Source organism: Centroberyx affinis, unplaced genomic scaffold (assembly GCF_046629955.1).
Source record: "Centroberyx affinis isolate AG114_WGS23_722 - 3 ecotype Tasmania unplaced genomic scaffold, CSIRO-AGI_Caff_v1 ptg002119l_1, whole genome shotgun sequence".
Classification (NCBI taxonomy): Eukaryota; Metazoa; Chordata; class Actinopteri; order Beryciformes; family Berycidae; genus Centroberyx; species Centroberyx affinis.
Genome location: NW_027280441.1, coordinates 142,501 through 155,586, shown reverse-complemented (window position 1 = coordinate 155,586; position 13,086 = coordinate 142,501). Strand labels below are relative to the sequence as shown.

At 43.9% G+C, this 13,086-nt stretch overlaps 1 protein-coding gene across 1 annotated transcript in view; it reads left to right on the top strand.

Annotated features, from left to right (window-relative positions):
* The window catches only part of adgrl3.1 (adhesion G protein-coupled receptor L3.1), a 72,977-nt gene that overhangs the window by 2,993 nt on the left and 56,898 nt on the right, over positions 1 to 13,086 (top strand). Inside the window, exon 2 of the mRNA XM_071531735.1 lies at positions 10,594 to 10,703. Coding sequence (XP_071387836.1) covers positions 10,594 to 10,703 — 110 coding nt within the window. The remainder of the gene's footprint in view (positions 1 to 10,593; positions 10,704 to 13,086) is intronic.

Sequence of the window (13,086 nt, the reverse complement as noted above, 5' to 3'; positions counted from 1 at the left end):
TATGGTGCAGCATGTTGCCTGGATCTGGCTTCGGCCCAGTCTGGACCGAATGTGACGGGGTTGAAGGCTGGAGGGACAGGCCCTGATCTGGACCAAACCCCAGCCTTCAGTGGCCCCCAGAGGACCCGGGGCGCAAGATCTCTGTAAACACACACACACGTAAATACACACCAGCCCTCTGTGCACACACGCCGATGAATACACATGCATGCGTGAACATACATGCTTGTTCATGCACGCATGCTTGCACACACACACACACACACAGAAAGAGAGAGAGAGAGAGGGAGGGTTGCTCATCAGTTCATCAGTTCCCTAGCTATTGGTCAACCTCTCCTGGCAGCATGTCTCTTTAGAACTGAGTCTTAGGCTTCAAAGCACCAGGCTAGTGTGTATACATGCAGGGCTTAAAGCCAAAAAACATTCTGAGCCTGAAATGTTCCTGACTGAAAAAAAAATGATGCGGAAATTAGTGGGCACGGTTTTCTTACAATTTACTCCTAAACAGTGCCCACGGATTAGTAAACCATGCACACAGATTTGTAATATCTACATTGATAACATCAAAGAGGGACTATATATTTAGGCCTATATACCGTGAGCCAGAGCCATTACACACAGCTTGGCATACATATAGTGAGCTGTAATAGCTATTAGGCACCTAGACCATATGTGAATCATAACCATTGATTAATCATATCAGTAGGTCTAATTTATGATCCGATGTGTGTTTTGAAATGAATGAAACCCATTTACTCCCATTTACTCCCTATAAATCATGCTTGTAGAAAAAACATGCTAATTAAATTGTATATGCAACTCTGTGGGCCGCTGTGGTATCCCTGTTTGATGTTATCAATATACATATTACAAATCCGTGTGCACGGTCTACTAATCCGCAGGCATGGTTTAGGACTCCGTGCGCGGTTTACCAATCGGTGCCCCTATGGATTTCCACAACAATTATTTTTTTTCTTACCAGGTGACCCCTGGGAAGCTCTGTAGAGAACAGCCAAAGCAATGCCACATTTTTATGCTGAATGACGATTGTAAATTGTGAAAGACAGATCACGTTCCGGTCTGTCATTGCTGCTGGAGCAGCAGCTGTAACTGTCGCTCCCGGTGTGGTCAGATATCGGAGTGCGCGCATAGCGGCGCTGTGTCTGGGATTTACCCCAAGTGGAAAGAGCACTTTCCTTCTGCTGGTTGAGCACACAGTGCAACCCGGGTCCCTTAATTTGTCGCACCAAGTGTCAAACGGTTTCCCGTCTCCACCCGTTTATTCAATCCATATCTATCGCCGTTTGTTTTTTAGGCCTGTCTCAGTGACGCGTGTATCTTCACCAGCTTTCATAAAATTCGTTTCCATATTTCAGCTGTGCTACACCACGGAATCGGTGCTACATTGTGGTAGAAAGTAGCTTGCTGTTCATTGGATAAAATGTGTGTGTGTGTGTGCGTGTGCGTGCGTGTATGGCTGTAAGCTTTTGTGTGCGCGTGTGTTTGCGAGCGCACACCAGCGTGTTTGAACCATTCACGTGGGAGCCTGTAAAGAAACCTCTGAAGTTCTATTCCTTTGACTCTCTGAATTATAGAAAACCACTTGAATCATACGCTGCAATCTGGTGCCATGTGCTGCAGTTCAGCGCCACGCCGCCTGTGAACTATGCCATAGAGTGTGGCACTTTTTTTTATTTACTTCATCTGTCCTCCCCATTTCACTCTATCCATTTCTAAAACACAAGATGGCAAGTCGCATAGGGAGAGGGGAATGGACGGGTGGTGAGGAAGAGAGAGAAGAAAGAAAAAGAGATATAGAGGGAGACATAGTTAGAGGAACAAATGCCGTAAACCTTATATAAATCATACATTTCATAACCATCATTATTCCAGTTCAATGACTCTAACTACAAAGGCACACCAATAGCAAAAACAATAACACATGCTAAATTGACCATTTGCGCCAACTGGGGTTTGCCGTGTGTGTGTGTGAGTGTGTGTGTGTGTGTACGATATCCTGCAGAGGTGGACTCACCAGGACATTGGTGATTATATCTTTTCCTTCTGATTCTTTCGGTCTCCATCCTCTCCTTCTTCTCTCCCCCCTCCATTTTCCTACCCTGTTTCCCGCTGAATGAGGTCATATCTGGAAATGTCCTACATAATATGTGTGCGTGCGTGTGCACGCTGCCACCCTCAAATAGTCGCCACGGTTACAGGAGATGCCCCGCGGCACCCTGGGAGTCCAACTGCCACCCTTGCTCAATACGGTAATTAGGGCCCACACACATACATGCATATGTACACACACCCCCACACACACACATAGGTAGATGCATAGAGAGAGAATGTGAAAAGTGGAGAGAAAACAGAGAGGTGGAGACAGTAAAGTCACTCCGAAAACACACATATACAGAAAATTTATCTTAGATACATGAACACAAAAGTGCCTTTGTAATCTCATCACATAATATTATTGTCCCATACTCACAGCCTGCCCCCCTCACACACACACACACACACACACCAACATTCACTCAGACTGACAGCTATGCTCCTCTCCCAAAACCTCTGTATCTCCACCTGTCAAAGTCACCACTGTCTGACCCTTCTCTACTGCCACTACCACCATGCTCTCTCTCTCTCTCTCTCACACACACACACACACACACGGTCTGACACATCCAGAGACGAGCATGTGAGTCAGTGCCTCAGACACACTGGCACGTAGACAGTGACTGACTTACTTACCGACTTGATACTTTGACATTGACATGCAAGCGCACAACCAGGCCGGGACACAAGGAGAAACCCTTCCCCTGCAACAAACACACACACACACACACCCACACACACATACACACAAACACATGCAACTTCAGTACATCAGGAGGTGAGCCTGACAAAATCCTCCAAGACAGTGTCTCGGTGTGGGGGGGCTGTCGACTCGAGTAACAGGGAGGGACGACGTTGGCGTCTTACACGCTACTCTGCCTTTCACCAACCAGGAGAGACAGCCCGGCTGTCTTGAACGCTACTCGTCTTTTAGGTTGGGGCGGATTTGGAGTTTGTGCTAGCAGGTGGTCTCGGATTATACCGTGATGCGGAGAGAGAGGTGTCACGTAAACACATACACACACACACACACACACACACACACACATACACAGACATGGAAAGACACACAGGGATGTCAGCAGAGGAATGTTGCTAGGTGGAATCGGGAGGAAGGCTCCGGGAGTGTGTCCTGGAATCGGACGACGTGGCGGTTGCCATGGTTACCGGCGGAAGAGGAGAGGAGAGGAGAGGAGAGGAGAGGAGAGGAGAGATGGCGGAGCTCAAAAACTGTACTTGGCCACCCGCTTGCCGGGGAGATATAGGGTTTAATGTGTTTGTGCGTACTTGTGTGTGCATTATTTGTGTGTGAGTCGACGCACCGCATTATCAAGCACTTTTTCATGTAATGCAGTTCATTATCCCAACAAGCAAGATTATTTCCTGCAAAAAAAAAAAAAAAAAATGAATGCTAAAATATGAGTTAGCTGCCACTCACAAAATGGGCTCCTTTAAAGCCTGCATTAACATGCATCACATATCCAGGTTCTATCCAGTTAGGATTTATCCCCATTTCATTTTCACCTGGCATTAAAAAACTGTCTCCGGGACCCACATGGAAATCGGATTGCTCTTCCCTCGGCAAAAATGCAATTATGTGTTGACATCCTGACAACTTTCCCTACACTTTCCACACTTAATGCAAAAAATGTTTCTCCTCCTATGTCGTTATAACAGCCTCGCAGGCTCTGTGCGGGCTGCGGCGACGTATGCACTGCTCCTCGCACTTCAAAAGAAATTTGCATACCGCAGGCAACAGCTGGCCCTCTGTACTTCTGCGCGGAAAGCTAGCTTCCGACCGTGTGCGCGCGTCGCTTGTCTCGAGTGAAAATCTTTTTTTTTTTTTTTTTTTTTTTTTTACTTCTTAATCTTTTATTCATCTGTTTATTCAGTTTGAGGACAATTACAGAAATATCTTCTAACACAGCCAAGTATATAACAACGTAATCGACTTGTGCGAGCAGCTGTTTACGCTGATATGGCTGCAATATGCTGGACTGGAGTTGGATTCAGAATTTTCATTTACACTTCACTTCAGTGTGTTTGTGACCATCCTGCTATCAGCATTTTTATTTTTTCATTGGCATCTATCATGATATATTTATATGACTGATATGCATGTGAATGCCAGGTATAAAGTTAAAGATATGGGCTACTTATTGCACATGCAGCACACACAGGTTTCATGGTATATACAGTATATGTTGTATGACAGAATATGACACTTGACACACGCTATGCCAATGCAGAGAGAATGGGAGAAGAATGGGAGAGAGTGACATCCTCCAGCCAAATATTAATAATGTAACACATTTCAAAGCTTTTTCCCAGTAGGAAAAACAACATTATTTTACCTGTGGCTTGTCTGACAGGCTGATCGAGAGCTGACAGGAACTCATTCAGGGACCGCAGAGCAGCCTGTTTGTGTTTGTGTGTGTGTGTGTGAGATGCTGAATGTTTGTGTGTGTGTGTGTGTGTGTGTGTGTGAGAGAGAGAGAGAGAGAGATCTGTCATTTCTTTATGAGTTAGTGGTGTGGTGGTGCTGGCACAGGATGTGATGCTTCCGTTTGCTCCATACCCCAAGGTACACACACACACACACACACACAGCCACACTCCTCTCTCCCTTGCTCTCTTTCACTCTCTTCCTATCTCTGTCAATCTCGATCCCTGTATCACTCTTCAATTACTTACTACATCCCAGTTCTCCTGCATCCTCCCCGAATTTCACCCCTTTTATTCCTCCTATTGGTCGTCCACCCATCCCCCCGCCCCTCCACCCCCCCATCTCTCCATTTGTCCATCTCCAGACAGCCCTATATGTGTGTATAACCACATCAGGGAGCTAATAAAGCAGAAACGAGGCCAGCAGCAGTGGAATCTCATATGCGGTGTATGTGTGCGAGAGTGTACGGCCGGCCTAACAGCTTTTTATCCTACTGTAACTATCCTCTGTCTGTTGTCAAATGGGTTTCCTCAACTCTCGGAGGACATTAGGGCCCTATGAAATCACTTCTCCCCCTTCATTTTGTTATTTTCATAAATTGTGTTTTATTGTTTCCTGCATCTAAACGGCCTTAGCTCCGGTTTTTAATTTTATGTCTTTTTAGAAACCATTATACCAGCTCAAAAAATGCTTTCATTTTTTTATCCCGATGAATATTTTTAGGCTTTCTTTTTGCAGTACGGTATTCATTATGTGTTTATGGATAATTGTGACGACTGATATAGTGTCGTTTCTCGTGGCATTATCTGTTTTATAGTAATCTCATTCTCGTCAAGTCGTGTTTAATCTCATTGTCTGTGCAATCAAATCCTGTGCTGAAGATGTTGTTTCTTTCATACCGAATTAGAGCCAAACCAAACGAGAGTGAACAATGGCAGCAGGCTAAACAGCCTTTAGAAATGTATAGCAAGTATTTAGAAAGTTTGGATTTGGTCTTTTTCAATCAAAAACTAGGCCACTACATTTTAGACATCAGCGGGAAGAAACAACACTTATTTCTTTTTTCTCAAACTAAGACAAATACATTTTCAGAGAAACACAATGCAGTTTAACTGTGCTCCTATTCATTTATTGTTACAAATCATTCCAATACTGAGTACTGAACTACCCCAACCATCCCCCCCCCATGACTTCTATATTCTGTATTCTGTGTTTATGAGTGAATTCGGCTGCACACCATCTTTTTTTGGTCTGTTTTTTTTTTTGCAAGTTACCTAACAGCGTGGGTGAGCAAGCAGAGCAAAATAAGACGGTGACTTTGCACGCCATGAGTCCATATGGCATGTTCAGACTGTCGCAGAGCTCTCAGAGGGAGTTCTACCAAGAGAATGCTCACAATTGTGAGGCGTCGATGCTCCCGCTGCTCCGCAGAGTGCCCAGATGATGCTCTGTTAGGTGAAACAGTTCTGGCATGCTAAACGATAATATTCAATCTTCTGCAATATTCAAAAGGCGTTCTGGAGTGTTCAGATGAGGTTCTAGAATGTTCTTCTAGATGGTTCTGACAGTGTTCTGGCATGTTTAAATGTGTTTAGTATATGCAGACAGCACTCTGTTGTGGAGTGTTGTGGAATGTTCTGAACATGTTCCAGGATTTCCGACACTCAATCTCCCAACAGTGTTCTGGTGTGTTCCAACAGTCTACTGGAATGTTGAAAGATGATTCAAATGTTCAAGCAGTTAGGGCTGTGAATACTGTGAATACTGAATACACTGAATATATATATATATTTTTTCATTTTTCAATACATTTACAAATTAATATTGTGAAGAAATAACAATATTGAGTTGCCGTGATAAGCAATTCTATTGTCTGTATTACTGATAAAAGCCAATACTAATATCAATATATTAATAATATCAATAACTAATAACTAATAACTAATATCAATATATAATATCGATATCTATACTGTCTCTCAGAAAATTAGATCTGAAACTAATTAGGGAATATGATTTGAAAATTAGTTTTATCATGCATTATATTACTATGCAATGAGCATTGATTCTATTATTTAACATGCTATTTTGCATATTTTAGCAGATTAGTATTGTGTGTATTGATATCAAATTAATTTCTCAGATTTATCATAATATTAATATTATTATTTTTTTTATTGTAAAATGTTCAGGCAGTGTTCTTGAATGTTAACATGTGTCTAGAAAGTTCAGACAGTGACAGACAACGTTCCAGAATGTTCAGACAACGTTCCAGAATGTTCCGACTGCATGTGAGTGTTCAAACAGCATTCCAGAGCGTTCTGCTGAGGCTGCGTCACTCACTCTCAGACACCTCATTCAACTGATGAGGATTAGTTCCCAGCTCTCACTTGCTCTGTAATTATATAGTTCTCCAACACATCTGCGCTCAAGCACATACAGGCATGCAGGCACACACACACACACACACACACACACACACACACACACTGACAGTCGCAAATATTTATTCCCTTTTGTATGTTCTCACAGACACATGCATGGGCTCACATCATGCACACACATCTACTCACACACACACACACACACACACATACACAGACCCACGCTTCATCAGCCAGTGTCAGCTTTATCAAATTATCATCAGTCAGTCATGTTTATGTGTAGGAAAGAGAGAGAAACACAGAGGAAGAGTGGAGGGAGGTCTGCCAAACAAAGTGAAAAACATCAGAGACAATAACAACAGCAGAACCCACTGCAGCATCGCAGCTTTCTCTCCCCCTGCCTGCCACAGCTCAGCTTTGTCAGTGAATATGTGTGTGTGTGTGTGTGTGTGTGCATGTGTGTGCGGATGTGCGCGTGTCAATGTGTGTGTGTGTGTGTGTGTGTTGCACGTTGTGGGGAAGAAAGCCAGCAGGCGAGGCGGTATCCAGGCCACTGCCTTGTTTTGATGTGGTCATGCTAATTAAAAAAGGAGCTTTTCTGCCAACACCAAGAAAAATACACAGGGAAAAAAGATGGAGCCATTTGAGTGTTTGAGAGACTGTGAATAAGCAATGGGTGTGTGTGTGTGTGTGTGTGTGCACGCGTGTGCATATGATTCACCATGGGTCAGAACGCGGAGAGTACGTGAATTTGTGAATTTTTTGCTGATGTTTTTATGTTTTGTTATGCTGCGGGATAAACACACTGGCAGAGAGGGAGTGAGAGAGAGACAGACAGAAAAAGAGTGAAAGAGGTAGAAAGAGAGAGAGAGAGAGAGATGGAGGTAGTGGGGACAAGAGGGAGTCTTTTTTGGATCTGACTCAGACTACTGGCTCAGACAGCATGGTGACGTCAGCACAGGCTTTACTAAGGATGGAGGGATCGGGGAGAGGAATAGAGGGAGGCTGGAGATGACGCCCTGAGGGAGGTAGGGATGAGAAAGATATTAAGGAGGATAGAGAGAGAGGGGAAGGGGATGGAGAAGGCGAGACAGAGAGAGACAGAGAGAGAGAGAGAGAGAGAGAAAAGACTTAGAGCAAAAGGGAGATGAGGGAGAAAGGCGAGCAATAAGAGGCCCACCACATATATCTGGGTCTGGCTCCGGAAGCTGCAGCTAAGTGGGTTTAAGACAGATAAACAGACAGAAAAAACAGACAGGCAGAATGAGAGACAAAGGAGGAGGAACGGAGAGGAATAATTCCTTGGCGGGAAGGATGAAGACAAAGGCTGAGAAAGAAATTGGTTTATTATCTTGGCTTTAGAGAGAGTGGAGGGAAGAAAAAAGGGAGAGGTAGCGGAGACAGAAATAGACGGAGGAAGAGAGAGAGAGAGAGAGAGAGAGAGAGAGAGAGAGAGAGAGAGAGAGAGAGAGAGAGTGACAACGGGGAGAGCGAAAGAGAGATAGATTATGTCAAATCTTTGCTCTATACCCTCTATTTAAAGTACCAGTCAATAACCTTCAGTGCTTTATGACTCAGCCGTGAAAGTCCCTTGAATTGTCCCTTTTTTGCAGTATCACAAAGAAGAAATAAACACACACACACACACACACACACACACACACCCAGCATAAATGCTCTCCCACTTCCTCTCTTTGAACACACACACACCCTCCCCTTCCCTTCCCTTTCACTTCCACGCCGCACTCTCCCTGCATCAGGGCTATTTTAATTTATTTTTATTCCACTTGTTATTTATGCATTGTGTTGGTTTTGCACACTGACTGTTTGATGTCATGCGGTTTCTGTGCCCCGGTTCACCAGCGTCTTTTTTGGTCTCTTCTTTTCAGAAATGAGACATTTCTCTAAACGCCTCGGGCTCTCTTGCTCTCACCAGCAGCATTTGTGTGTCTCCTCTATTTTGGTCTGTACGGGCAAGCGAGTGGAACCTAAACGCACGCCCTGTTTGAGCGCCAAATTGGACCCGAGCGAAACGGGTAGCCGCTATCGCCCGTCCGCATCTCTCGGCCGCGCCGGTGACATCATCACCGGTGGACCGTTCTTCGCGCTGGCAAACACGCGAGGTCATTAATGGGGGGGGAGGGGGGGGTGCTGTGCTCTGATACGCCGCTGTGGGCCAGCCTGTCGTGTCCACCGGTGGGTGTTGTGAGCGAAGTTGTGGCGCCGTGTCAGTTTGTGTCCCCCCCCCACTCCACCCCCCAACCCAAGTCCACAACTTGCACTGATGACAGGTGACCGATGATGAAGGCACCGGGGCAAGAAATTAAAAAGCACAGAGGCGAGAAAAAAGAAGGGAAGGGAAAGAGGAGAGAAGACTGGCGGGTATTGTCATTAGAATATGACAGATATTGCAACACGCGGAGTTTTAAAACCTTTTACACTCATACAATAACACTTGACCCGACCACAGTGCCGGTCAGCCATAGACACCCATGCTTGTGGCAGCGAGTGGCTCTCTGTAGCCTACATTAGCTCTGCGTGTCATATGTGAATATTGAACTGGAAATTGAATTAGCCCTCATGCATATTTCATAATGCAAATTATCGAACGTTACTGTACGAACGGAGACTTGAGGGGTTTGGCATGCTCATTAAAAAAATCTCAATGGGACAATCTGAATGTTTTTAATGTAAATGTCGCCTGTCTGACAGGTGCGCAGAGAGGGAGAGAGGGAGAGCGACGTAGAGCGCTGGTACTAATTGAGAGAAAATATTCAGATGAGAAGAGGAGCGGCTCGTCAGCCTCCTCAGACTGGGCCTTTTCTCCTCGTGTGTTCCTTATCTTCGTTCCTGCAAATAATATTCTTTATTCGCTTTATTTGAATAATTTATTTGAACCAGGAAGTGCCATTGAGATAAAGTGCCACTTTTGTGCGGGGTAGCGTTTTATGTTATTACACCTATCTATCACGAGAATGTGTGAGCTCCAACCTTCCCCCAGTAACTCATCTTTGTTTATGGGGAGTGGAATTGGCACGTTTAATTACACGCACTTAGACATGAGCGTCATGCATGTGTTTTAATGTGTCACACTGATGGATACACACACGCACACACACACACACGCAAATACAAACATACATAATGTGCCGCCTGCCATAACCTCTGTTAATGGCAGAGAGAAGTACTTACTTTTTGTGTGTCAGAGGAGAGAGGCCCCCTGATAATTGGAATTAATTACCTGGAGTCTGGAGGGCAGAATACTCTTAAAGCCATAGGTTATTGTTCTCTCTGCTGTACACACACACACATGCACACACACACACACGCACACACACACACGCACACACAGCAGCAGCAACACCAAAAGTGTCATTATGCACCAGCACTTCAGTGGACAGCCTTACATATGATTGAACTCAATGACTCCATCGCAACAATAGAACGTATTGTGTGCCTTGTTCTCAATGTAAAGGGTTCTTAGACGGCAACGACCCTTGAGTGTGTGTCTGTGGGTGTGTATGTGTGTGAGTGCAATGTACTTGAATAGACACATATATCTTTTGTGTGTGTGTGTGTGTGTGCGTGCATATATCTGTGTATCTGTATGTGTTCCGCTGACATTTCCACCTGCCCCCCTCTGTGTAGATGCAACAACCGTACCCAGTGTGCAGTGGTGGCTGGTCCTGATGTCTTCCCTGACCCTTGCCCCGGCACATACAAATACCTGGAGGTCCAGTACGAGTGTGTCCCATACAGTAAGTACCCTTCTGTTTTTTCTGCTTTCCAGTATTTTGAGAGTGAGACGACCACTTATTCTGTGATTTTTTCTGATTTGAGGGCGGGACAGTATGTAAAGTAAGAGTACATTACACTACCAGTCAAAAGTCTGGACACACTGAATGTACTGTTTTTCATTCTCTCAAAGCCATTTTGATCTAAAGGCTTATGCGTAAAAGCGTGAAATTTGTTTTTTAGACAAATATAAATAGTGAAGTTGATGCCTTTGTATGAATTTCTTTCCAAAGCCTTTGCCTTTCCATCAAGGCAAAGGGCGGCTACTTTAAAGAATCTAAAATATAAGATAGTTTTGATTTTTTTTTACACTTTTTGGTCACTGCATAAGTTAAATTTCATAGTTTTGACATCTTTACTATTATTCTAAAATGTGCAAAATAGTAAAAAATAAAGAAAAATGTGTGTCCAAACTTTTGCTTTTTGACTAGTGTATCTGACTGACTCACCAGACTAATCCGCCACTGATCTTATAGTCGCACGCTACCACTTCTCACACTAGATTTTATGTTGCTATGTCATACTGTCTTATCAGTGACAACATGCAGTTTGTATACAAAGTGCCAGCTGGTAATGTGAGTGCCAAAACATGTTTATACGGAAAATGAGGATGACACCATTGCTCACTGGGGGAAAGTCTGTGGGAGGAAGGACGAGAGGGAAAGATGGGCTCAAATGATGACAGATGGCTGTATGACCTTTGACCTTGTGATAACAGACCGGGAGGTTGTATCCACTCGGGTGAAACGTTCACCAGACAAGAGAGCAGAATATCCCGACGACTGTGAAACTTTTTTGCCAACATAGTTTTCCCCAAAATCTAGGTTAGAGCCCACTGCATAATATATGCACAAAGGGTTCAGGGTGGAGACTTAGTGGATTAAAGACATCTATTTGTCCTTGATGTTTATTTCACACTACATTCCAGCTTAGATGGTTTGTCCAAAGGCAAAGCTAAAACTTTTGCGCCTGTGTTATGAAACAGCCCAATCTCAAGTGATTCCTTCCTCAAAGTGCTGCCTCTCAGAAGTTCCTTTCCTATCACAAGATGCATTAATATTCACTTTATTCACATGCCGGCTATACTATTTTTTTTGTCATACTCAGGGTGGGAAGCCCTACCCAGAAGACAGGGAAGCAGATATAAACACAGGAAAACAGGCAAAAAAATTAAAATATACACCAAAATTATCCTTTGAATTTATCGAGACATGAGCGGTATCTTATGTTAGTGGCAAATTGTAAACACTGGGTATACTCAAGTTGTATACTTTCTTTTCCATAACTCTCAGTTTACATGACATTGATACATGTTTACTGCCTCGTTTGTAAAGCCGATGTAAAAGTGGAGCTATGAACGGACCTTGCCCACATAATCCCGGTTGCACAGTTTCCTTTCTATACCTTTTAAACACTCTCACTCCACAAGATGTGCCAACATTGTGTCCGTGTTTTGCACATCTGTGTGTCTTGCATAAACACATCGCTGTGTTGGAAAGGTTTTAACACTTGAAACTGGAGTCAGACTAGCTATACCCTGCAAAACATCTATCTTAGCAAATAATTGGATCTAGTACCGAGTCTTAAAATCTTACTGTTGTTACACAAGTTAAAAAGTCGAGAAGTCTGCGAGTGGGGTGAGACAGCTTCACTTGTTTCCATGGCAAATCAGCTTGTTTCAAGAATTTATGTTGAACCAAGTGACATCTTGATATGAGTGCAGTGATCTGCCTCGTTTCAAGATACTGCCACTTGTTTTTTGAAAATACTTTGATTCACATTGGAAGCAAGTGGAATTATCTTACCACACTGGCAGATTTTAGTATTTTTTTTTACCTGTTTTAAGGAAACAGGATTTTAAGGCTGAATAAGACACATAATGACTTGTTAAGAGAGAGATTTTTTTGCAGTGTACCTGCAATGAAGACACATACAGTATATCTCAATTGTGATTGATTGGGAGTAACATTTTGAACTAACGCGTTTTTTGGTCGAAATCCCATGTAAAGTGTGTGGGGAAAAAAATCACGGACACTGATTTTGAGTCTTAACAATGTGTGAGTGCACAGCCTTGGCACTATGGTCCATACAGACAGCCAAGGTGATCTCCCGCACTGAAGCATTCAATTATGTCTGGCTAAACGGCTCCTGCCCGGCGTCTAGGATGACCAGCAGATTAAATAATAGGACTATCAGAGCCCTCTCTGGAGCAGATGGAAACACAACCTGATACCTGCTTAATGCCCCGCCAAGCACACACTCACACACACACACCCCACACACACCCACACGGAGACACGCACCCATGCATGGAGCGCTTGTGTGTTCGCTCTCGTCTCCTGTATT